This window comes from Sciurus vulgaris (assembly GCF_902686455.1).
Source record: "Sciurus vulgaris genome assembly, chromosome: 10".
Taxonomy (NCBI): Eukaryota; Metazoa; Chordata; class Mammalia; order Rodentia; family Sciuridae; genus Sciurus; species Sciurus vulgaris.
Genome location: NC_136470.1, coordinates 5,626,035 through 5,651,605, shown reverse-complemented (window position 1 = coordinate 5,651,605; position 25,571 = coordinate 5,626,035). Strand labels below are relative to the sequence as shown.

Genomic DNA, 25,571 nt, shown 5'->3' with positions numbered 1-25,571 from the left:
GTGTCTGTGCTGGTGTGCAGGCCACATGCTTTAGGCACTGACGAGGGTGTCCCAGACCAAGGCAGCATGGGTCAGGCTGGATGGAGGCAAGGAGGGATGGGTGACACGTTCTGTGCCACTGCCGGCACTGCCAGCTCGCCCCACCCGGAGCGTCTTCCGCCTCTTGGACAGTGAGCCCGAAAGTGAGAGAATTTCCCTGAGACTAGGATGAGGGGCAGTGCATTCTGTGGGCACGGGGGGGGGGGGGGGGGGCTCACGTCCCCTTCCACGCCATCCCATCTTAAATGGCAGGAGGGTAGAAGAAGAACTGAGCATGCCTGGGGATACACGCATGGCCATGGGAGCTGTGGCCCAGGCCCTAGGCGTCCAGCTGGGCACAGAGCGCAAGGGTACTTGGAAGAGGGGCGGGGGAGGGTGCGAGAGTGATGGGGGTGACGGGCCAGAGGCCCTTCCCCACGTGCTCCCTCCATTCCTTAAACAGTCTGAGACTGAATTTGTACCACTCGCGTTTGGTGGTATGCAGCAAGTTCATACTGTATACACATGGCGCATACTTGTGTAACTATGGAGGTTGTGGAAAACTGGAATAGGATTTAGTCCTCAAAGGTTTAGATCTCATTATTCTTAACTACACATAATAGGAATGGTATGATATAGTTTTGATCCTATTTCACACAATAAGGCAGATTTAGCCAAACATACTACTCTTTGGATACCTAATTCTTAAACCACTGAGCTAAAACACTCACTCAGATTAACTTAGTTACAAAAACATACACATTTGCCGAAAGGCACTTCACATCACCTACAGTGTGCGCAACACCTCGGCCCTGCTCCCCCTCAGCTCTTGTTGGCATCTTTCCCAAGCACCTTCCTGGTCACCTGGCCCAGTCCTTCCTTGGTAAAGCCTGCTGTCCTCTGTTCTGCCTGGCCTCATCTCCTGGTCCCTCCCCCTTTGTTCCCACTGTCCCACTGCCGCCCCAGGTCCCCACACCTTGGCTGTTTCCGAGTATCTTGAGTCACATTCCCATTAGCTGGGCTGACTGGGTCTTTACTGAGGCTCCTCACTCCCTCTTCCCGGTCTACACTCTATTTCCCCTTACAAAAGGATGGATCCACTTCCTCCATGCACCAGGGAGGAAGAGGATCAAAGGGAGGGCCTCTCCCTGTCTGCCCTCGGCAGTTGCTGTCTAATAGATACGGAGTCTCTTCCACACTATCTTGGTCTTCCACTCTACCTGGCCAAGGACAACAGGGTGAAAGGGGTCTAGAGCAATTTAGTACAGTAGTTCCTTTTTTGGCATACCAATGATTTGAATGACAATCACACATCTTGGCACTGTCTTGACAAAGGCAATATATCAAAGGAAGCAATTTTCTAATTAATAGGATATGTAATTGAATGTATTTTGAAAGTATATTTTCTACAAAAGAAGGAAACAGTTTTTGAATAGCAAACTGTGAAAATACGTTTTTTGCTATTTACAATGATTTTAGTAAATCTCTAGTGTTTGACCAAAGTAAAAATCCTATCAAATTGAAATTCTCACTTCAGTCTCAAGATTTTTCCTAAGGAATGTTTTTCTGCCATAAAATTTGCTTTCCTCAATTCTCTTATTTGGGAAACACTGATGATTCTAATCCAATGGTACCACCCTTCAAGAGTCAGAGATCCACTTTTAATATCAGAAAACTTAACTGACACTGAACCTTCCCTGTGGAAGGGACCACCCTGGCTAATAAAACGGTAAGCCTCTTTGCCCTCAGTTAGAATTGTATTTCCCTAGAGTGGAACAAATTACTTGCTGTTTAAATCACTTTGGCAAACACTTGCAAAACACAAGTGTATGGGAATAGGAGAATAAAAGAAACCACCAAAAAAATACTTTATCACTCTGGGACAAGACTTTAACTTACAATTAGTGTTTTCAGTTCTTTTCTTAGATATTCTTTTTAGTTGTAGGTGGACACAAGACCTTTATTTTATTTATTTACATGTGGTGCTGAGGATGGAACCCCGCGCCTCACACGTGCTAGGCGAGCGCTCTGCCACTGAGTCACAACCCAGCCCCTCCTGTTCTGGTGCCAGGGTCCTCAGGGCTTAAAGACACATGTAAGATTTGTTTAAAACATAACTAAATATCAAATAAACATGAAATGACACCCAAGTAAGAGTCAACCTTTTGCTCTACTGGACGATGGAATTCAGGATTCTGGTCTCCTGTGAAGTGAATGAACCGATTCATGTTGCTTTCAGTTTATGAACTGGTATCTTCAGCATATTATATTCACTCAATATATATTTACAGAATAAACAAACAAGAAATCAATTTTAAAAAGCTAAATTATAAGGTGCAGTTTCTTATAGAAAGTTTTATGGATGCCAATTGCATTCCTGAATAGTCCCTTAAAAGCTTAGAATTGATGTAAAATACAGTATATAAATCTAGGGTCCCTTATCATAAGCCCTTGGTACAGAGGTTGGGTTTTCAGAGATTTGTAATGTGGGTGAAGGTCGTGTAATGGCAGGGCCCACCATGGTGTCCTTTTGTGCTCTCTCTTCCCCAAATACCATAAACAGACTTCTGTGACAGAGCCGCACCACGAGAGTGGGAAGCAGGCTTTCCCTCTTCTGCTCAGGTCTCAGTGGGCCTGGGGGGCCCATTCCCTCCTCTCTTAAGAAGGGAGTTTTAGCCTCTTGGGTATCTGGTGAAGTCTATGGGTCCTTCTCCCTGGAAAAGTTAACAAATGCACAAAGATTTGAAAAAAATAAGGGATTCTTGAAGAATCCCTGCTCTCTAGCTGGGAAGCAGGTGACTGAAGAGTCTGGATGTCCTGAAGTGGCAGGGAGGACCCAGGTCACACCTGGTAATAGCAGGCTGGGGAGGAAGGGACTGGGCAAGTGAGGCAGTGGCAGAGGAGCCCCCCAAGTTGTAGGCTCCCAATTAAGTGCTTCCAGCTGTCGGCCAGGGTGCACTGATGGCCAGAGTGACAAAGCCCCAGCTGCTCCTGCGGGAGGAACGCAAGCGGGAAAAAGTAAGGCAAGCCTGGGCAGCGGTGCAGGGGCAGAGCCGCCGCATGGCTGATTCCAGCTGGGATGGCAGGAGTTGACGGAGCTGGTACTTGTGCAGTCTACAAGGAAATGGCACTAACAGCAGCCTTTTGAACCTTTCTGGTTCAAAAGACTGTTTTTGCCACTACGCTCACCAGTCTTGGCGACCGTCCTCTTGGCGTGTTGAGACAGGCATTTGCATTTCATTGGCAGTTCAAACCTGGACTCTTCAGCTGAGATGAGAGGCAAGAAGCCAGTGAGATCCAAGTACTGTGGTCCTCTGTAGCAAGGCCACCTGTTGACTGAAAAGGGACCAGCCTCACTAGTCGGCCCCGGCAGGCTAAGCCACATGAGGACGAGACTTCACATTTTAGAACTTTCTATTATTATTATTATTATTATTATTATTATTGATATTGGGGATTGAACCCAGGGGAGCTTAACCACTGACCCCTTTTTATTTTTTATTTTGAGATAGGGTCTCTCTAAGTTGCTTAGGGCCTCTCTAAATTGCTGAGGCTGACTTTGAACTTGTGATCTTTCTGCTTCAGCCTCTCTTGCTACTGGGATTATAGGCGTGCACCACAGTGCCTGGCTAAACCTTTCTATTATTTTGTAATTATCCTTAATTTCTTTGTTTCCTATTTCCTTCCATAAAAGTTTATGTACAATACACATTTACAATATGGAAAGTTAGCAAAACAGAATATGGACCTCTCAAAATACTAGCATGTTAACGACATCATTATAACCAGGAATCCAGCCTCGGCTGAGAAAGCTTGCCTCTTACCTGTAGGCTGGGTGGTTTTAGAAGCATTATGCTTTTTCTTCTCCTCCTTCTTTTCTTTTTCCAGAGATTGCCCTAAATAATTCCTGCTGGCGGCGGCTTCTGAACATTCAGAGACGAAGTCTTCCGAATAGTCGTAGTGGGAGCTCAGGCTCCTGCAGGAGCACTGAGATCTGCTGTAGTCCACGCTCCCGTCCGAAGCCCTGCCGTTCCAGGACAAGCCATCGGGGCCCGGGCTTCTGCACTCTGCAGGCCTCCTGCTGTCTTCCAGGGCCATGCTGGGGAGATGCTCTTCCGTATGCACTTTTGTTGTATCAGCCAAAGACATCAGAGACAACCTAGTGATATAAACGTATTTTTGAATCCATGACTATTGACATGAAAATGAACCATGCTTTACTATGTTTTATTTAACTATATGAGTAATTATGACATGAAACAAGGCATTATTTTGAAGTATTCTCCAGAAGAATTTCAGTTTGGTTTTCGTGTTATTTCTACATAACATATAAGATCCTGAAACCAAGTTTTGGAAACATTCACAAGTGATATGAGATAGAATCATATTTGGGGGACAACATTAACAATTATTTATGAATTACTGAATGACATCTTGTTTCTAGAGGCTGGTTATTTGTTGGGTATTTTTGCCTTGATTAGAACTGAAGAAAATGACTGTTCTCTGTAAGTCTGGCCAACTGGCGTGAAATACAGCTCTTGACATTCAGACATATTTATGGAGATGTTCACTTTCATTTACTAATGATGAGATCACATACTTTTGAGATTAAACATGTGGAGCACAATGTAATTAATCTTCTAGTTTTTTTTTTTTTTTTATTGTAAACAAATGGGATACATGTTGCCTTTCTGTTCTTCTAGTTTTATAGAGTAGTATATATTCTAAAATCAAGAGTAGTATTACTAATAGTAATAATCTAGTGATATAAACTTGATATACTGATTAGGAGTTTATGTTTTAACTCAGGAAATTTACTTTCCTTTCTATGCTTCATTTAGCCTAACATAGCATGAATATGATTCCCATGATTATATACTATAAGATGACAAAGGAAGCAATTCAGGAAAACATGCATGTTTTCAAGGGAGGATCATGTAGGAATTAGAATTTCTGTGAAGGAAGTACACAAATGGAAAACATACATTTCTCTAATAAAGAACTGAGCATGCTTTCATCTGCACCAAAAACCAAACATATAAATAATGGATTTGGGAAAATCAAAATGAACTTTTAATGTGAAAACTCAAATCTTATTTGGGAATTGAATAGTAGAGTAGACTCCAAAGAAAAATGTTTAACAGATAAAAATGAAAACACAGTTTGATGGTGTGATCCTAAATTCTAATAAGGGGCATATGATATCACATATTGGTTAAAGGACCTTGTAACCAAAGGCCATGACTGAAAAACTAATCAAGACCTACCTGGTATTGTACTGCTTTCACTTAGGGTGGATTTGTTTCAAATTGAGTACAATTTAAAGTGGTTGAAACATAGTAGTTCTTCTTATCAATGAGATGAGTCTATTGAAAGCAGCATATTGTTGGGTCTTTCTTTTTAATCCAATCTGCCAGTCTATGTCTTTTGATTGATTAATTTAGGCCATTGATATTCAGGGTTATTATTGAGATATGATTTGTATTCCCAGACATTTGGGCTTATTTTTGGTTTTTAATTGGTTTCTCCTTAAAAAGTTTTTCCTTTAAGGTAGTTCCACCCTTTACTGACCTACATTGTTGTTTTTCATTTTCTCCTCTTGGAATATTTTGTTGAGAATATTCTGTAGTGCAGGCTTTGTATTTGTAAATTCTTTTAACTTTTGTTTATCATGGAAGGGTTTTATTTCATCTTCAAATCTGAAGGTTAGTTTTGCTGGGTATAGGATTCTTGGTTGTTAGTTTTGCTGGGTATAGGATTCTTGGTTGGCAACCATGTTCTTTCAGAGCTTGAAATATGTTGTTTCAGGCCTTTTAGAGTCTGGGCTGAGAAATCTGCTGATATCCATATTGGTTTCCCCCATATATAATCTGATGCTTTTCTCTCACAGCCTTCAAAATCCCATCTTTATTTTGTATGTTAGGCATTTTCATTATAATGTGCCTTGGTGTGGACCTGTTGTGATTGTGTGCATTTGGTGTTCTGTAAGCCTCTTGTAGCTGATTTTCCATTTCATTCTTCAGGCTTGGGAAATTTTCTGCTATTATTTCATTGAATAGGTTGTTCATTCCTTTGGTTTGTATCTCTGTGCCTTCCTCAATCCCAATAATTCTTAAATTTGGTCTTTTCATGATGTCCCATAGTTCTTGGAGATTCTGTTCATGATTTCTTACCATCTTCTCTGTTTGGGCGACTTTATTTTCAAGATTAAATATTTTGTCTTCATTGTCTGAGGTTCTGTCTTCCAAGTGGTCTAGTCTGTTGGCGATACTTTCCAGTGAGTTTTTTTAATTTGGTTTATTGTTTCCTTTATTTCAAGGATTTCTGTTTTTTTTTTTTTTTTTTTTTGAGAATCTCTATCTCTCTGTTGAAATGATCTTTTGCTTCCTGCAGCTACTCTTTCAACTGCTTATTGGAGTGATCATTCATTGCCTGCATTTGCTCTCTTATCTCATCCTTTGCTTCACAAATAATTTTAATCATGTATAATCCGAAGTCCTTTTCTGACACTTCTTCTACCATACTGTTACTGGATTCTATTAATATAGAATCTAGGTTTGTTTGGATCATTTTCTTCCCTTGTTTTCTCATGTTCATGTATCTTCCCCTCTAGCAGTGCAGATCTGGGGTATTGCAGTTTTCCCCCTATAGGGTTATAAAACTTTTTCTTTAAGGGGGAGATCAATATTAGCAGTGCCCAGTTCAGACAATATGCCACCCTAAACCAAATAGCTCCTAAGAGGATGTTAACAATATTGTCATAATAAACAGAATGAATTCAATTATTATCTACCAGTATAACAAATAGATTTGCAATAAGGTCTGCAGTTTCTAATGGAGGACAAAAAGGATAGGGAGGGGTGTAGGATGTAGCTGTTAATGGGATAAGAGAAGAATATATAGAAGTTCTAGATCATAGAAGGAGTGAGAGTGTAATCAAAAGAAGTTGGTTGTTAGCATGCAAAAAGGGAGAAAGAGACTCTGAGGGAACAGCTAAATAAAAGGAAAAGAGAGCAAGAAAAGTAAAGAAATAAAAACTTAAAAATTTTCAATAAGGAGAAAAAAAAAAACTACACTATAACAGTCATATAGTATTCAAACCTCCCAGTCTTCAGTAGCCTGATACATGAGAGGTACCTGACAATGAGCTTCCAGTGCCCAGCAGGTGTCTCAGGATGAGATTTGCCCCACCTAAAGATGGGAGCTTCCGCTTCCAGGATTATCCAAGATGGCCACTCTGGCTTCCAAATGTGTTGGCAAATGGGGAGCTGCAGCTCGGGGTGTGGTCAGTCTGGTTGTGGGATCCTGGAGGGTGGGGCACAGTCAGTCGAAATGGGGGTCCTAGCAGCGGGGAGCAGTTAGTAGGTCCAGGGGTCCTGGAGGCAGGGAGTGGTCGGTTGGGCTGAGGGATTCTGGAGGTGGGGCTCAGTCAGGCCAGCCAGGGGTCCTACAGGTCCTGGCTGTTGTCTAAAATGGTGGCATCACGTGTAACCAAACCTGCGGGTACTGTGACTGAACTTCCAGGCAACAGCAGGCAGCTGGCGCTCCACTGGCGGTATGCGGTCAGTCTGCTGGCTGCTGTCGGATGATCGGGAGGTGAACCTTGGGTGGTGGGTGATGGGTAGGTGAAAGGCAGGTGATGGACAGGCAAGAGGCAGGCAAATGGCGATGGTAGGCTCTAGACAGTGAGCAATCAAGAAACATATATCCTCTGCTTGAAACCTGAGTTATCACGGTAGTTCTTCATTTGTAGATCCAGAATGTTTTGGGCCAGCAAATTATTCCCCAGAGCAACCCTCGCAGTCGCTTCAGGATCTGTGGAGCTAAAACAAGTCCTCAGTTTCCACTGCTAGCATTCTAGCATTTTGTGGACAAGGACGTTGCAGCATCTGACTTGTAGCTTTTGTTTTTTCAGTTAAAAAAATTTATTTTGTACCAGGGATGGAACCCAAGGGCATTTCATCACTGAGCAACATCCCAGCCCTCTTTATTTTTTACTTAGAAACAAGGAGTCGCTAAGTTGCTTAGGACCTTACTAAATTGCTGAGGGTGGCTTTGAACTTGTGATCCTTCAGCCTCAGCCTTCCAAGCCTCTGGGATTAGAGGCGTGTGCCACCACGCCCAACTTGTAGTTTATATTGACATTACTCCTTGGTACTGGTTGAACTGTCATCTGTGTGGCACACAGGCTGGGACACTGTCCCTCCTATTGTTTCACACACTCTCCCACACGTCTCCTAGGCCTGGCTGCTCTTGACAGACCTGGTGGCATACACTCTTCCTAAGAACCCAAAGGTTTCACATGAAAGTTGTCTCCCTGATCACCAAGTCCAGCTCCCACCTGGCTCAAGACAGCTGCTCACAGCAGCTGAGCCCTCGTCCCTGACAATAAAGAAAGAGTGGGTTCCAAAGGACACACACTTCCAATACTTTCAATGTACTCTCTTAGTTGTCTAAGTGAGAATTTAAATGGAAGGAAGTGGAAGTCACACAGGAGGTTACCTCAGTTAAGCAGCAGAGGGTCCTGCACGTCTTCATAAAGTGCCCGAGGTAAGGCAGGGTAAAGCCACTTGCGGGTCATGGCAACTACCTCAACAGCAGATTGAAACCAACAAATCCATCCTCTGGGACTTTGAAAGGATGATCTTTTCATTTGATTCTCAATTCTCCTGTGTTATCGAGAAAGCAAAAGAGAAATTAGCTGGCAGTAGAGCCTTTCCAACAGAAATTAAATCTCGCTCTCTACTGGGAGATTTCTTCCTAAATCATATTCTGCTTTTTGCTGCCTGTTTGACTTGCCTTCTCTGCTGATGACACACATTGCACCGTTCACAATCTCCCTCTACAAAGAACTCAGCCCAAGTCCTCTTATCTGTAACATTAACCTTGTGCTTAGTATCTCACTAGTGCTTATATGTTGTGCAAACTGCTTTCATGTCATCCATTCCTTGCAGCACAGAGGGAGAAGGCTCAGGTGAGGTCAAAGGTTAAGTGGCCGTCCAGGCTCTCCAGGGCTTTTTCATTCAGCAGTGGACAGTACATGGGGGACCATCACACAACCCTAACTCAAAGGAGTTCTCTTCCCAGCCAACATTTTGCCATGTGGCAGTGGGCAGAGGGCGGGCAGAGGCAAGGTTCCTGATTCATGACCCTTCGCATCTGGAATAAGAAGAATCCCAGATGTTAGTACCTTAAAGAACTAACGATGCCAGCTTAGCCCTCAAAGCCTTGCCTGACTTTGTCCCTGGAAGCTGTTCTTGCCCACCCCTCTTGCTCAGGACCTTAACCCCTGACTCTGTTCTTTTCCATCTTGATAAATCCAAGTTATCCAACAATTGTTGGTAATCTGCAAGAAGCATTTGGTTTCTGGCCCGTTGTTAGTGCCATGAGCTAGTTTTGGCAAAAGCCTCATGAAGACTCCCTCCTTCCACGCTTCAGAGTGAGGGAAGTGTCCCTGGACCTGGGGTGAGGCTCGGGGGTAGAGAACATACTTAGCATTCACAAGGCCCTGGGTTCAATCTCCAGCAACCCACACATGCACACATAGTCTTTTTCACACCAGCATCTTATTAATTCAAGAGTATTTTTCATGCTATACTCACAAACTGCCCAACACCTCCCCCGTGGTGGGGAGTGTGATGAAATAGAAGATGATGGACAATTTAAAGGCAGAGAGACTTTGTTGGACCTGGGTCTGTCTGTCTGTCAAAAGGGCTTTGGCCCTCTGAAAAATGTTTCTTACACCACCAAATTCACAGGGGCATTACAGGGGGAAATGAGAGAGTGTTTGTGAAAATACCCATGCAGAGTAAGCATCAACAAATACTAGTTTCCCAGATGGAGGAGTAATTCTGGGACAAACACAAGGGCCGCCAAGGACATTGCTGGTGTCTTCATGTGAGAGATGCCACCAAGACTCAGTCTGCTTTCCTATCGACTGTTGTCCCAGGGACGGCCCCTGGAACAATCCCATTTGACTGAGAACGCGTGTCTTGTCCCTGAGGTACTCCAGGCTAGCACAGAGCTGTTTCAGTATTTCCACATCCCATCGACTATGCCTACAGAAGTCTCACAAGTTAGCTTATCTAATCATGATGAGGGCCTGGCTCTTTTTTGGTATTGAGGATTGAACCTAAAGGCACTTTCCACAGAGCTACATCCCCAGCCCTTTTAATTTTTTATTTCGAGACTGTCTTGCTAAGTTGCTTAAGTCCTTGTTGGGTTGCTGAGACTGGCCTCAAACGTGCAGTCCTCCTCCCTAGCCTCCCAAGTTGCTGGGATTGCAGGCATGTGCCACCACACCCAGCAAGGTATTATTGGCTCCATAGATGTGGAACGTAAGGCTTGGAAAGTTAACTAACTTATCCACAGTCACAAAGCTAGTAAGTGGCAGAATCGAGTTTTGAACCCAGGTCTGCTTGCCTTGAAAGTTCTTTTCACTGCACCATACTTCTGGACCCCCAAAAAAACGCATAATTTGACCCCATACATTTGCTTGCTGCAACCTTAAAATGTAAACTGTGCAATATTTGTGATGAACCTAAGGGAATTACCAATGACTATGTTCTTTAGTTGATCTCCACTCTAGTGTTCCAAATTCTAGACTATCTTGAAAACAGTCACTTCTCCCTTCATCTTTCAGTGTAACTCTGGATGAGACATAGGAGCGACACTGAAGTGACAGACACAGCCCTGACTGTATCCCACTGCGACTATTTTTAAAAGGATTCCCTCTGACTCACATGCTGTCTGAGGGACAAGATGGGCTTTGGTTGCTCCATGTTTGACACAGTAAAGAGCTAGCCATCCTCATCTCTTTGTCTATAAAGATTGATACAACGGGGAGAAAGGACAATATTCAAATGGAAATCCATTGGGATGAATAATCATAAGACTTGAAAAACAAGACTCCATATACAATCTCACTCCTAATCCAGATGAAAAGGTGCCCGAGGGCAAGTCTTGTGACTCAGCTGGAATTCGGCGGTGGGCCAAGGGCACTGCTGCCCTCCCACCTGGGTCTGCGGTCAGAAGCCTCTGTGGACGTCCCAGGAAGTACTGTCTCCTGTGGGTCTCTGCATTTTGCAGGATCTGCATAGCAAGGAGTTAGGAACTCTTTAAAATGCTTGAAAAAAACTGTATAGTTAAAAATGTCCTAACAAGGAGATGTCTAGCAAAATTGTCCTCAATCTTTCTGACTCACTTTACCTAATGCTACAGGTAATTTCCTCAAGATGAGCCCAAAGCAGAACCCTACTATAAAGACATTTTCTTTATAAAGACATTTTCTTTTTCTTTGTTAGATGGATGGTGGGTAGAGAATTCTTTATTTCCACAAATTTTCTAGATGATGTACCATTGGCCTACTTTCATTAAATTTATAAAACCTGATATGAGGCAATCATTCTGCTCTTGATCACTATTATAACCTAATCTATCTCATGGAAAAAATACTGTAAGCAACTTGAAATTAATTGCTGTGTTCACCAATTTATCACTGTGTTATAATGCATTGGCACAAATATTTAAAAATCAAAACCTATAATTTCAATCCATATTCGAAGAAACTGAACTTTGGGGAAATGGCTAAGAGTCATCATAATCACTTTAGATGGCATATTAACATACTATATTGTTTTGGAAGAATGTATCTATAGTTGGTGACAATAGCATGTGGCCTGGCTGGCCCAGGGACTTATCAGAACTAATTAATGCTAGTGTCACTAAAACCAGATTTTAGGTAAATGTATTATGCCTCTTTTTGCTAGAATGATTGAAAGACAATTGCTCTCTTTTACTACTAATGGCATAGTCTTTGACAAGGTGAGGTCATAAGAAAAATAAGGCTTCACAGTAAGCATTTCAATGCAATGATACCAGCACTTAAGGGAATGCAGTAGGTGAATCATCAACATTTGATAATTTTTTTTTTTGGGGGGGTACAGGGAATTTTAAAAAAAATATTTTTTAAGATGTTGATAGACCTTTATTTTTTTCATTTATTTATATGTGGTGCCGAGAATTGAACCCAGTGCCTCATACATGCTAGGAAAGCACCCTACCACTGAGCCCCAGCTCCAGCCCAATTTTGTATTTTATTTAGAGACAGGGTCTGAGTTGCTTAGCATCTCACTTTTGCTGAGGCTGGCTTTGAACCCATGGTCCTCCCATCACGGCCTCCTGAGCCCTGGGATTACAGGTGTGCACCACCATGCCCTGCAACATTTCATCACTTTTAATCTATCCAACAGATAAATTTCTTTGGCCAACACATTTTATAAGAAAACAAATTCTTCAGTCTGCAATGAAATTAGCTTTTAATTGAAGAAAACCCCCTTTTACTGAGGTATAAATGAAATTTAATAAACTGCACATATTTAGAGTGATTTATTGTATCAGACATATGTACACACAGTGGTACTCACACCTCATGAAACTATAATCACAACCAAGAGAGTGGCCTTATCATGACTTCCTGCTTCCTGAACCTCTCGGTGACTCCTCTCTGCTGTCACTCCAGCTCCTCATCCCCATGCTGGGCAACTGGATGTTTGCATAGATTAGTTTGCATTTCCTAGTTTTATAACAATGAAATCATACCATATGTACTTCTATTTGGTTTCTTTAAGTCCGCCTAACTAGAGATTCAACATATTACTATGTGTACTAACAGTTTATTTTTTGCTAGGTGTGGTGGTGCACACCTGTAGTTCCAGCAATTTGGGAGGCTGAGGCAGGAGGACTGCAACTTCTAGGCCAGCCTTGGCAACTTGGCAAGGCCCTAAATAACTAAAAAAAAAATTAAAACAATAAAGGACAGGGATGTAGCTTGGTGTGTAAAGTACACCTGTGTTCACTTCCTAGTATTAAAAAAAAAATTCAGGTTTTAAAATTGCTCAGTACCATCTAGTTGTTTGCATAAACCATGATTTGTTTATCTATATGTCTATGTATAGACCTTTCAGCTATCTATGTTTCTCGTATATTAAAAAAATTGCTATAAACATTCACGTACAAGTTTTGTGTATGGATGCTATAGTTTGGATTTTTAATGTTTCCCAAAGGCCCAAAAGATCCCAAAGGATCCCAGTCCCTTCCTTTCTGTCTCCCTTTGCTTCCTGGAAGCCCTAAGGCGAGCAGCTTCCTTCATGATGTTCTACCTTCCCACAGGCCCAAGAGCAACAGGACAACCAATCGCAGACTGAAATCTCCAGGACTGTGAGTCAAAATAAACCTTTCCTCCTTAAAAATTATGATCTCAGGTATTTTGTCACAGTGGCAGAAAGCTGACCCACACCATGGAAACTTTCCCTAGTGTTAATACCTGCGAGTATAATGGCTGCATGATATTGTACGTGTATGTTTTTAACTTTTTACGAAACTATCAAACTGTAGTCATACCATTTTACATTCCCATCACCAGTTCCCAAGTTCCAGTTGCTCCCCATTCCTGCTAGCACTTGATATGAGTATACTTTAGCCTTTCTAATAGGTTTGTGTAGTGATATTGTGGCTTTGCTTTGCCAAGTAACTGATGGTGTTGGACACCTTTTTGTGTGCTTATTTGCCATCTGTTTTATTTAGCTTTCTTGTCACTTTGGCCAAAATACCTAACAAAAACAACTTAGAGGAAGAAAAGTTTATTTGGGGCTCATGGTTTCAGAGGTCTCAGTCTGTAGAAGGCTGACTCTATGCCTCTAGGCCCAATGCATCTTGGTGGAAGGGCCCAGTGGAGGAAAGCTGCTTGGCTTTTGGTGAGGCCAGGAAGCAGAGAGGTGGAGCAAAGGGGGAAGGGGCTACAGGGAGCACGCACCCTTCCAGGGCACATTCTGAGCGACCCACTTCCTTGTTTTTGCTCAGTCCATTCAAACCAGGACGGACTGATTAGCTCTCACAATCCAATCCAATCCAATCATTTCACCTCTGACTATTTCTGCATTAACTGAGGAGCTTTCAGGGGACACCTCATATCCAAACCATAACAACCTTCTTTTATCTTTGGTGAAATAATTGCACATTTAAAAAATTGGATTGTTTTGTTATTGAATTTTCAGAGTTGTTCATAAATTCTAGATGTCCTTTGTCAGATCTATGCTTTGCAAATAGTTTCTGAGACTTGCTTTTTCATTTTCTTAAAAGTGTATTTTAAAGAGAAGACATTTAAAAATTTTTCATGAAGCCCAATTATCAATTTGTTATTCTATGAATGGTACTTTTGGTATTGTACCTAGGAAGAATTTGCATAACCTGAAGTCACGAAGATTTTTCTTCTTGCTGTCTTCTAGAAGTTTTATAGTTTTAAGTTTTACTTTAAGTCTGTGATCCATTTTGAGTTGATAATTATTAATTTTTTTTTTTCTTGAGATGGGGTCTTACTGTTGTCCAGGCTGGTCTTGAACTCCTGGGCTCAAGTGATCCTCTTGCCTCAGCTGGGATTACAGGCATGTGCAAAGGGGGAAGGAGCTATAGGGAGGATATACAGCTACAGTTCACTCTTTTGATATATGTACATATGTCCCTATGAATTTTATTGCACTGATCTATTTCTCTAGTTTTTGGTTACTGTAGCTTTATAATTAATCTTGAAGTCAGGCAATATTAGTTTTCCAAATCTGTTCTTCTTTTTCAGAGTTGTTTTGGCTATTTTAGGTCCTTTCGAATTTTCATCTGGATATTATAATTAGTTTGTCAATTCCTAAAAAAAAAGTCTAATAGGATTGAGGTTGGGATTGTGTTGAATCTGTAGATAAATTTAGGGAGAACTCGCATTTTGTCAATATTGAGAATTCTGATTTGTGAATGCAGTACAACTCCAATTTATTAGGTCTCTCTGGCTTTCTTTCAGCAATGTTTTGCAGTTTTCAGTGTGTAAATCTTAAACAACGTTTGTCACATTTATCCCTAAGTGTTTTCTATTTTTGATGGTAATCAGTGTTGCTGTTGTAAGTGGTACTGGTTACAGTTTCTGATTGCTGCTAGGATGTAGAAATACAATTGGCATTTGCATACTAACCTTATACCCCTGTACTTGCTATGAGTTCTAGTGGTTTCTTTTTGTAGCTTCAATCAGGCTTTCTACTTAGATGATGGTGTCATCTGAGAGTAGAGCGAGTTCTCTTCTCTTTTCACACGGCCTTTTTATTTCTGTGTTACGTGGTTGCTCTGGCAGAATCTCCAGGACCACGCTGAATAGCGGCAGTGGTGAGAACGATGTCCTTGGGCTGCTTTGGCTCCTGGAGGAAAGCACTCGGCCTTTGACATCAAGGATGCGGTTGACGACGGCTTTTTTACACATGTTCTTTATCAGGTTGAAGATGGGTCCTTCTGTTCACGGGAATAAGATGAATCTCAGGGAAAAATGTGAAATGAGAAGACATAAAGATAGAGAGGGAACAGGTAAGAGGGAGAGTCAAGAAAGGAGCAAAGTCATTGGGGCACCCGATGAAGGCCTACAGGATGCCCACCTGGAAAACCTCTGGCCGCTGTGGCAGAGGACCCCCCACTGGGCAGTACAAGGAGCAGCTGTGGGGGAACAAACAGTTCTTTACCTTCCCAAGCATTTTAGTTCTGAATCTTCTGTAGCCACGGAGAGCTCTGTGAACTCTGTACTGTGTCCGAGGTTAGGGAAGGGTGATAAGGCACTGTCTGGAAACCATAAGGCTTCCCAGTTGCTTCTCAAAAGTGTTAAACATTGGGCTGGGGCTGTAGCTCAGCAAAGAGCATTTGCCTCTCATGTGTGAGGTACTGGGTTCAATCCTCAGCACACATAAAAATAAACAAACAGATATGATATTATGTCCATCTACAACTAAAAAAAATATTTTTAAAAATTAAATTGAAGCCGGGGCGATGGTGCATGCTTGGAGTCCCAGGGACTCCAGAGACTGAGGCAGGAGAATTGCAAGTTTGAGGCCAGCCTTAGGAATTTAGTGAGACTTTGTCTCAAAACTTAAGAAAAAGGGCTGGGATGTAGCTCAGTGGTAGAGTGCTCCTGGGTTCAACCCCCAGTACTGGGAGAAAACAAAAACTGAACATCAACTCACGAATCAAGCAGAAGCCAGCTATGCTTTTCATTTGGGGTCACTGCTAGAGGGCTTAAAGAAAAGCCTTTTACAAAGTGAATGAGGCAACAACAAAGAAAACAGTGGATTAGTTACCGACTTGTCTTATTTGGACTATTTGGTTGGAAAGGTCCTAAGTAGCAGCTGGGTGGCAGTTGTTAAAGTCGCTCATTTTCTTTGACACTTGTCATTTCTGAGAAATGCAGCCGAGGTAGGCTTTGGTTTGCTTAGGTAGCGACCCAGGGCCTTAGCCAGTCCAGTCTAATGGTTTCCTGGCTGATTATTCTAACCAGCAGTAGAAGCAGCACCCCACCCACTTCTGGATGGCCAGGATCACCTGGGGTCCAGTGATTCCTCTACATAATGTCAGGTCACTTTTCCTTCCCTAAAGTTTTGGGTGGTCCAGCATCTCCAGAGGAATGTCAGGGCACAAGTCACGCTGGCTTCACTTTTCTGACACTGCTGGGAATGCACACCGTGTGGTAGGCAGCTTGGAAGGCAGGTCCCAGTGACCCTTCCTCCTTCTCATGCCTTTATGGGATCTCCTCCCATTGATTTGACTTGATTTCACTTCCAACATTAGGTAACTAAAAGACTCCCATTGCTGTCTTTTTTTTTTTTTTTTTAATTTTTTAAGTTTTTTAGTTGTAGATGGACACAATGTCTTTATTTGTTTATGTGGTGCTGGGGAATGCCCCACGCATGCGAGGCAAGCACTCTAGCACTGCGCCACAACCCCAGCCCTCCCGTTGCTGTCTTAATCGCCCTTTTTGTCTCATTTGCTCACACTGATGGAAGCCAACTACCATGCTGACTCACTAACACAGCTGACTCATGGACACAGGGCAAGAAACAGAGGCTTCGGCCAATAGCCAGTGAGGAAGCGAGCCTGTCTAACAGCCTGTGAGGTACAGAGTCCTGCCAGCAACCATTTGAGGGGGCTTGAGTTTGGACCTTCTCCCAGATGAGTGCTCAGGTAACTGCAGCCCCCACTGATTCCTGATTTCAGTCTTAGGAGACATCCTGAGCAGCAGGACCTCGCCGTGCCTGGGACCCGTGGCATAATAGATGTCTGTTGTTTTCCAATCAGTGAGTGTTCATTTGAAAACTGGAGAGAAACTTGCAGAACAGAAGACTTCTGTGTGGACCACGGGAGGCTACAGTTAGCAGTGATCTTGCAGAAAAACGGATGAACAAAAGACCTAGTTCACTTAGGTTAAAAGGTGCTTCCTAGGGCTGGGGATGTAGCTCAGTTGGTAGATTGCTTGCCTGGCAAGCACAAGGCCCTGGGTTCAATCCCCAGCACTGCAAAAGAAAAAAAAAAAAAAAAAAAAAAAAAAAAAAGGTGCTTTCTAGAATGTTTATTTACCTAATTTTTGAAAACAATCTGTGTAATGCTATATTTTCTCCATCTCTAATCAATTAATTTTAACAAATAATGAAGTTATCAAAATATTTTTTTGAGTGGTGGCCAACCACACTATTGTATTAAATGGTTTTAAGTCTGGGGGTAATTATCATACAGGCATAGATGATAAACCCAGGTAAATCTTATTAAGGCATTTCAGTTTCCAAAATTAAAAAAAAAACTGGATGTTCCCGATTGCCAGTGGTTCAATTTACATTTTTTGACTTTAAGGTGGACTGCAATCCACATGGATTCAGCATAAACTGCAGTTGGAATTCTGATCTTTTCGTGGGCTACAGGACTCTCAACAACGCCGGCAGCGAGCTGCAGCTCCTACTCAAACAAGCAAACACTCAATACCCCACAGTGTACAGTCTTGCCAGCAATTTTTCTTGATACAAGTATTCAATAAATCACGTTATTCAGAACCTTGTTATAACACAGGTTCTGTGTTAGATGATTTGCCCAACCGCAGGCTAATGTAAGTATTCTGTGCACATTTAAAGTAGGCTGGGCTAGGTAGGTCAGGTATATTAAGTGCATTTTTGGGTGTATTGGAACACAGTCCACTGCAGGTTCAGGAGCATCTGTACTTGGCCTTAACATACATCATACCTGCCAAAGAAACAGAACACTCTTAGCTTTCTGGAATTTCTGGGACCCCAAAACTTCTGTAAAATTTCTACCTGTGACCTGAACCTGGTCTTTTTGGGCTCCCCAGGCTGTCCCATGAGAGTTCACCTTATTCATGGAACTCAGCCTGAGACACATTATCTGTGATGTAAACCAAAGAAAAACCAAATTTGATTTTTGGCTGTGACTATAGTTAGTAATAAGTACACAGAATACATATATCGAGTAGCTCTCTGGAATATTCAATCTATTAAGTACCAGTTTTCTCACTGATCTGCTAAAAATTGATGGATGACTAGTATCAGGCCTAACCTATTGGTATACTTTTAAGGTAACTAAACTGTTTTAAAGTGTCTGTGTTTATACAGATGGACTACTTGCTACAGTTATCAATAAAATGCCTGCAATTACACATAAATGGAGTTCTGATTATGTAGCACATAATGGAAAAACCTGTCTTGGGTCAACCACCCAAAGTTCTTAGTAGTTAATTAATTAACATGTTAAGTTAAAGAACATTTATTCAGTGTCTGCTGAGCCCTGGGGTCATGAAGGCAAACTTCTGCCTTCAGGATATTAAATGAGGTCCATTTCTCCACTGCCCTGATGAAAACATCTGACCGGGTTGATGATGTGTTTTTCTGGAATGCACCATGATGAAGGGATGGCTGCTTACGAAAACAGTAAGCTCCTGTGCTGTGTTCGCTTATTATAGAACACGAGAGAAGAGTGCTCTAGGTCCAGGGGTACGTCTGGATCACGCTTGAATACTACAGTCAGATGTTTCCACCCTGCTTTTGGATTAAGGCTGTCAAAAGAAAGCATCTGTTAAGATGTTGTAAAATGAATTCCTGCACACCTGTTGTTCTTACTCAAACTTCCCTAAGATGTCTGAGGATAAACTGTATGTTCTGAGCACAGGGTTCATCACACTGCAGAATTTAGAAAGTTTCCAGGGTAGTATTTTTTGAAATATTTTGGTCTCTTTTAAAAGATAGAATATATTTCAAAAAACCTAAAATGATATTACAAAAGGAAAGTGCTACTATTTCATAAAGAAACATATTTTTATAAGAACAAAAGTTCTGAAGCAGTATTAATTCATATAAACTCATTTGCATTATGAATTGTTTTATACTTCACACACCAAGGCTTTTCCTCTATTAAACTGAATCGACTATTGGCAGTTGATTGGGAAATAATAATAATCATCATCTTGATTGTACTTATCCCATGCTTATGCTGAAGTAAGGTCTGAAGAAGTTATACTGAGTGGTGCTTTTCAAAATGTTAGAGGCAGCACAAAAGATCCTGTAGTTCATCTGACTGTTCTTTCTTTCCAGTGTAAAATAGAACAAAAGTAGAGTGGATTATGGGCTACTTGTCTGGAAACAACATAAAACAAGAAAAGGAGGACCCTCTGGGTACAACTGGTCGGCACTGGATCTCATTTTGGAAGGACTGAGGTTGGCAGATTAAGCATCACATACTGAAATTCGTTCTTCTGAAACACACTACAGAACAAGTGTGTTACAGAAATGCAGACAACCAAGAAATACAGAAAAAAGATGTTTTAGCTTACCCATAAGTTAACACAAATTAAAACAACCAGATTCCATTTTTCATCTATCAGAATGGCAAAAGTTAAAGAATTAGGCAAAACATGTTGTGGTAACTGTGACTATTAACTGAGATTGCACAGTCTAAAACCATGGGAATAAAGCCCATTTCTGTTTATGGACATGCATATGTAAGGATCTCCAAGACACGTTAATTCTAATCTGTGTCTACATGCTGCTCATTGCCTTCCATAACGAAAGGAGTTAAGTCCCATTTTTGAAGTTTAAAACTTTCATATGGTTCTGATGGGCTGATTAATGGTCCCCTAAGGATATCCATATCCCCAGAGCCTGTTACTATATGTAGGAAAAGTGACTATGCAGTTGCGATCAATTTCAAGAACTTGGGTAGGAAACTTTTCCTGAATTAGACATGTGACCTGATACAACCATGTGGGCTTTTGTAAGAGGGACTCGGGGAGTCAGAGTTAGGTAGCCCTGTGACGAAGAAGAGGCAGAGACAGAAGACACTATGCTACCAGCTTTGAAGATGGAATAAAGGGTCACAGGTCAAAGAACATGACTTTTCTAGAAGTTAGCAAAGGTAAGGGATCGGACTCTCCCCAGGAGCCTCCAGAAGGAGCCAGTCCAGCTAGAATCTTAAGATATTTCAGACTTTGGACCTCCATAATTTCAAGAGAATAAATATATTTTACTTTAAGGCACTGTGTTTGTGATGATTTGTTATAGCAGCAATAGGGAACTAATACAGGTGCTTTGAAAAACATCATGAATTAAAATGACTAAAAACAGGCTATTAAGATATAAATAAGACACACTATTATAAGAAGTTAAAAAAGAAGGTGATTATAATGCTTTGGGACAGTATTTTTTTTTTTTTTTTTATACTAAGGATTAAACCCAGGGGTGCTTTACCACTGAGCTCCATCCCCAGTCTCTTTTATTTGTTACTTTTTGAGACAGAGTTTCACTAAATTGCTTAGGGCCTTATTACATTGCTGAGGCTGGCCTTGAACTTGCAATCCTCCTGCCTCAGCCTCTGGAGTTACTGGAATTTACAGGCATGTGCCATTGCGCCTGGCTTGGTACACTATCTTTTAATTAATTAATTATTCATTTTTAGTTGTAGATGGGCACAATACCTTTATTTATTTTAAAAATTCTTAAATTTTATTTGTTCTAATTAGGTGTACATGACAGTAGAATGCATTTGTACATTTTGATAGATCATACATAAATGGAGTGTAATCTCTCATTTTTCTGATTATACATATTGCAGGATCACATTGGTCATGCAGTCATATGTGCACATGAGGTCATAATGTCTGTTTCACTCTACATGAGTTGACACTGACATAAATGAGTAAGTGAGAAAGCTGTCTTGTGCTACAGCAAAACTAACACCTGTACAAGAGTGGAAATATAATCACTATTTGACAACTTCTACAGAGGACACACACACAGGCAGGAGCTGCCAATGGATAATGAAGGTCAGTGAATGTGAGCGGACAAAGAGCAGGATCTGCCATAATATTAGGACATCCCATCCCCCAATACTAGTCAAATGTAAAGGGAAGACAGTGACGTTGTGAAGAAACCCTGCAGACACTGTGGTGGGACATGTCCCTGGGTGCTTAGAAGGGCACAGTCGTTTCTGTGGCCTCCCCGCCAGGAGCACACCTGAATGTGGGCAGGGGAAACATCAACCAGACCTAAGTTTAGGGTTTTCCTACAAAAGAAAGGCCTGAACTCCTTCATGTGCACCCTGATACAAAGTCAGGCAGAATGCTGAATGGACAGAAAGCTCTTCCCTCAGCCTATGAAGTTGGTACTAGTTTTCAAGGACACCATGTCAAACACATCTACTTTTAAGATTGTGTGTCCTGGTTTTCTGCTTTAGATCTCTGGTCACTCTAGAAGTCGACACAGCGAAGTTTGAACTGAGTCCTCTTCCTCGCTCCACCAGTGCTCCAGCTATTTGGACTCAAGTGGCTAAGGTGAAAAATCAGCTGATTTGCCCAGTGGCTCCTAAGGCCCAGTCTAGCACTCAAATCCTCAGGTGAAACCGAACTGGATTTACCAGCAATTCAAGCTGATGACATGAAAATGAGTCGTGTTCAACGACTGGATGGTCATAGACTGTGAGGTGGGTTTTGGTCATTTAACAATTTTAGACATTTTATTTTTGACAAAAAGCCTCAATTCATTACCAGACTGACACCTCAAAGCTGCGCCTTTAGGATAAAAACTGTGCCTCTCTACTTCCCCCAAGTGGTGAAAAATGCCATGGGCTGCTCTGCCCAAAGGAAGATTTAATTTGGATTTTCCCAGGGCTTTCCAACCACAGAGGTGCTGATTTTTAGCTCCCCTGTGACCACATTTAAAAATTTTCAATGTTTACTTTTTTTTTTACTAGAATTTTTATTCTATTTCAATAAAATTGTGTTAAAATACCAGAAATGTACCATTTCTCATACATTCTTTCAACACATATTGAGCACTCGCTGTGCCAGGAGCTGCGTGCAGGGTGGGGACACCAGGACGAAGACAACACCAACAGGGGTTTATATGTTGACAGACGCTCGTGATAGCAGTGACTTCTACATTAAAGGAGATACAGTTCTGTCAGGTTGTGTAACAAACTGGATCCGGACAAGCAACCCAAGGAGGGACCCCCATGGAAGCGCTGAGTTGGGACAGGAAGTCAGTGGGCACTAACTAGGAGGAGGGGATGAGGGGCAGGAGGACAGTGGTAAAGCCTTAAGGGTGCAGGACGCCCATGTGGCTGAGGTCCAGTAGAAGGGCCAGTGGCTCCTGGTTCCTGATGAGGCAGCGGGTGGGTGGCTACGGGGCCTTGGGAAGGCCATGCATATCTGGATCATGTGTTCCAAGGTGAAGGGAAGCCGGCAGTAAACTAGAGGAACACCAGGAGGGCTGGCGTGACGGTTATGCCTCTGGCAGAGGCTGCTCTGGATGCAGTGTGAAGGACAGAAATGAGGAAGGTCACAAGGGTAAGGGGACCAGCCAGAGGCCTGCAGAAGCTGAATGAAGGTGTGTTCAAGTCTGGATCCAGAACAATCCCCAGTCCAGGTGAAGCAAGAGGCTCCACCACGTGCTTCCTGCTGTGATGTGCTACCTTGCCACAGGTTCAAAGGTAAGGGGTCAACCAGCCATAGACTGAGGCCTCCAAAAACTGTGAGCCAAAATAAGCCTTTCTCTACATTACCACAGGTACTTGTTAGTTATGGAGAGCAGACCAACACAAGGAGGCAGCGTGGACTGAGGTGCTGGTGATGATGAAGGCAGGAGGATGATGCCCAGTACGGGGCTGGGCTGTGGGTCAGCAGGAGAGCACTTTCCTAGCACGTGTGGGGCACTGGGTTTATCCTCAGCACCACATAAAAATAAATAAATAAAGGTACTTAAAAAAATGCCCCGGTGACATCACCAGGACTGCCTGCTGGGGTCCAGCGAAAGGCCAAGGAGGAACCTGGCTGACAGAGGAAGAGGTTCCAGCTGGGGCTGGACGGTGGGATACTGTTCGGTCCTGCGGCTGTTGAGCTGAAGGTCTGAGTGATGTTAAGAGGCAGTATCATTCAGCTAGCTGGACGTATTGGTCTAGCTCAGAAGAGGCCTTTCTGTGAAGAAAGTTGGGTGTCAAGAGCACACAGCTGCCATTTAAGGCTGTGGGCATGGATTTATGCCTACTGTCAAAGTCTAGGGGAACAGGGAGAACAGACGAGGAGTATGAGGAACTCCAGTACTTCCGAGCCTGGAAGAGGAGTGTGAGCCAGGATGGCAGCAAGAAGAGCAGGGGCAGGGGGGGCGGAGCATGCAGAGGCGGGGGAGTGTGTCAAGAGGATGGGGGGGGGGGCAGTGTCAAAAGCCGCTCAGAGACTGAGCATGACAAAGCCTGCAAATGTCTCATCAGAGGTTCTCCCCGGCCCCCTGCATAAGGATGAGGATGGGAGCCTGAGTGGAGGGGGCTGAAGATAGATCTGAATAGGTGCAAGATGTACTGAATATGGCAATTCCTTAATTAGTGGACCTGTCCAAAGGGATGAAGGACTAAACAATAATTGGAAATTGAAAGGGAATGTGGAGTAAAGGACTTCTTTTTCTCTCTTTTGTGATAGGAGACTTGAACATTTAAAAGCCCTGGGTGAGGGGACGGGGATCGGGGTGAGTAAATAGCATAAAGCCAATTGAGGTGGATGAGGTGATTACACTGGAGAGAATAGACACCTCACACCATGGGGGCTCTGGCCAGTGAAGGGAGTTGCCTTGGATAGGGGGGAGATGGATAGGGATGTAGTAGTGTTTGCAGTTTTGTGGCTGGAGATTGAGGGTCTCCTGACAGCCCAAAGTTTCTCTGTGAAGTGACTGCACAAGGTGGGTTGTGTGAGACGAGATTTGCTAGAGTGCAGGCTTGTGATACGCGACCGCCTTTGGTCCCTCAACTAATCGCAACCAACTCTTAGTGAATTGGGGTTTTACTTGATGGGAAAAAAAGGGGTTTGGGAGTTTAAAAGATTGGTAAGGGTACAGGTTCATAGGGGCCATTAGCTCCCTGAAGGCAGGGACTTGTCACATTGATGATTGTCATCTTTGACTGACTAGGGTACCAGCACCCAGGTACCGAACTATCAAAATAATCAGCACAGGGATGATCATTTGTCTCCATCTCAGTTTGCCTCTTTAATGCTTCCCTTAAAAAAAAAAAAAAGAGTAGGGAACAGAGCTTTAATTCCTACATGGCTCCTTTTTTTCTCACTTGGAGGAAGGCTTGGAGTCTTTTGTTCTTCCCTGCAGTGAGGTTCTTACCCTAGTGAGGTTCCAGGGACACTGTCATATTTGTTCCTTTAAGAAAGCGATAGGGCATCTTTCAATTTGTAGCTTGTTAACAGTACAGTGCTTATGCAGTCTTGTCTACCTGGTTTAACAGCTGTAATTCTCTAAGCACATACTAAGAATACATTTTTATCTATGAGAAGTATAAAATTAATATAATCCTTTGAAAAATTTGTTCACATGAAATAACCAAGAAAGGGAAACTAACATGACTGCCTATAATCAAGTAGGGAAGGGCAGAAGCCAGGAAACCAATTACAAGGTTATTGAAATGCAAGCACCAGGTGACAGTGGCCCGGAGTAGGGTGGTGGCAGTGAGTGTTGGAGAAATGGCAGGACTGTGCCTTTTTTCTAAGTACGTCTAGAAGGATGCACTGAAGGAGGAAGGCACCAAGGCTTGGACAACCTGAAGGGAGTTTCTGGTGAGGGCTGGCTGGCTCAAGAGCGTGGTGGAGCAGGGTTGGAGAGCGATCAGGAGTTGTCTTGGATCTACAGCCTCAGGGACTCCTTAGACACCTACCTAGGGTCACCGTAGGCTGCTGGGTGCACCAGTGTCACCTTCAGGGGAAGGGCTAGGGTTAGTGAGCATTCGGGGCTCAGCGGCTCTTACATGTGGATGCAGTCGTCTAGGGAGCGTCGGCAGAAAACAGGCTCAAGGTCACGTCCAGCCCGTGAAAAGCTGGCCTGGAAGAACTCAGTGTTGTCATGACTGTGGCACCGAAACGTTAGAGCCTTCCGGGAACTTGTGCACAGAGCCCTAGACTGAGCGCGGGGAGGACGAAGACCGAGAGGCCTTTTCCAAGGCTGCAGAGGCTCACGGGCAGGGGCGAGGGCGGCAAGGTCGGAGGGAAACCGCAAACAAGCGAAGGCGCGTGCAGGGAGGCGGAGGCCTGCCGGCGCAGGTCGCTCTTTCCGGGTAGGGGCGGCGGCCGCCCACCCGCCGCGCTTTGCAGAAGGAAACGGCGGCGCCTGGCTACGTTACCAGCGGAGCGGCGCTCGAGGCCGGCCCGGCAGGGACCG

General features: G+C 43.1%; 1 protein-coding gene across 12 annotated transcripts in view; it reads right to left on the bottom strand.

The window, feature by feature from the left end:
* LCA5L (lebercilin LCA5 like) overlaps window positions 1-25,571 on the bottom strand; it is a 99,231-nt gene that overhangs the window by 73,396 nt on the left and 264 nt on the right. For 6 of the 12 annotated variants that reach the window (XM_079155836.1, XM_079155834.1, XM_079155838.1 and 3 more), the window contains exons 1-3: window positions 25,162-25,444; window positions 3,843-4,177; window positions 3,208-3,354 (exon numbers count right to left, since the gene is read on the bottom strand). In XM_079155836.1, coding sequence (XP_079011962.1) covers window positions 3,208-3,354; window positions 3,843-4,177; window positions 25,162-25,163 — 484 coding nt within the window. In that variant the 5' untranslated portion in view covers window positions 25,164-25,444. Of the gene's footprint in view, window positions 1-3,207; window positions 3,355-3,842; window positions 4,178-5,285; window positions 5,724-8,520; window positions 8,688-25,161; window positions 25,445-25,571 lie in introns of those variants that run through there. The other 6 variants (XM_079155844.1, XM_079155843.1, XM_079155839.1 and 3 more) reach the window with 5 other exon arrangements.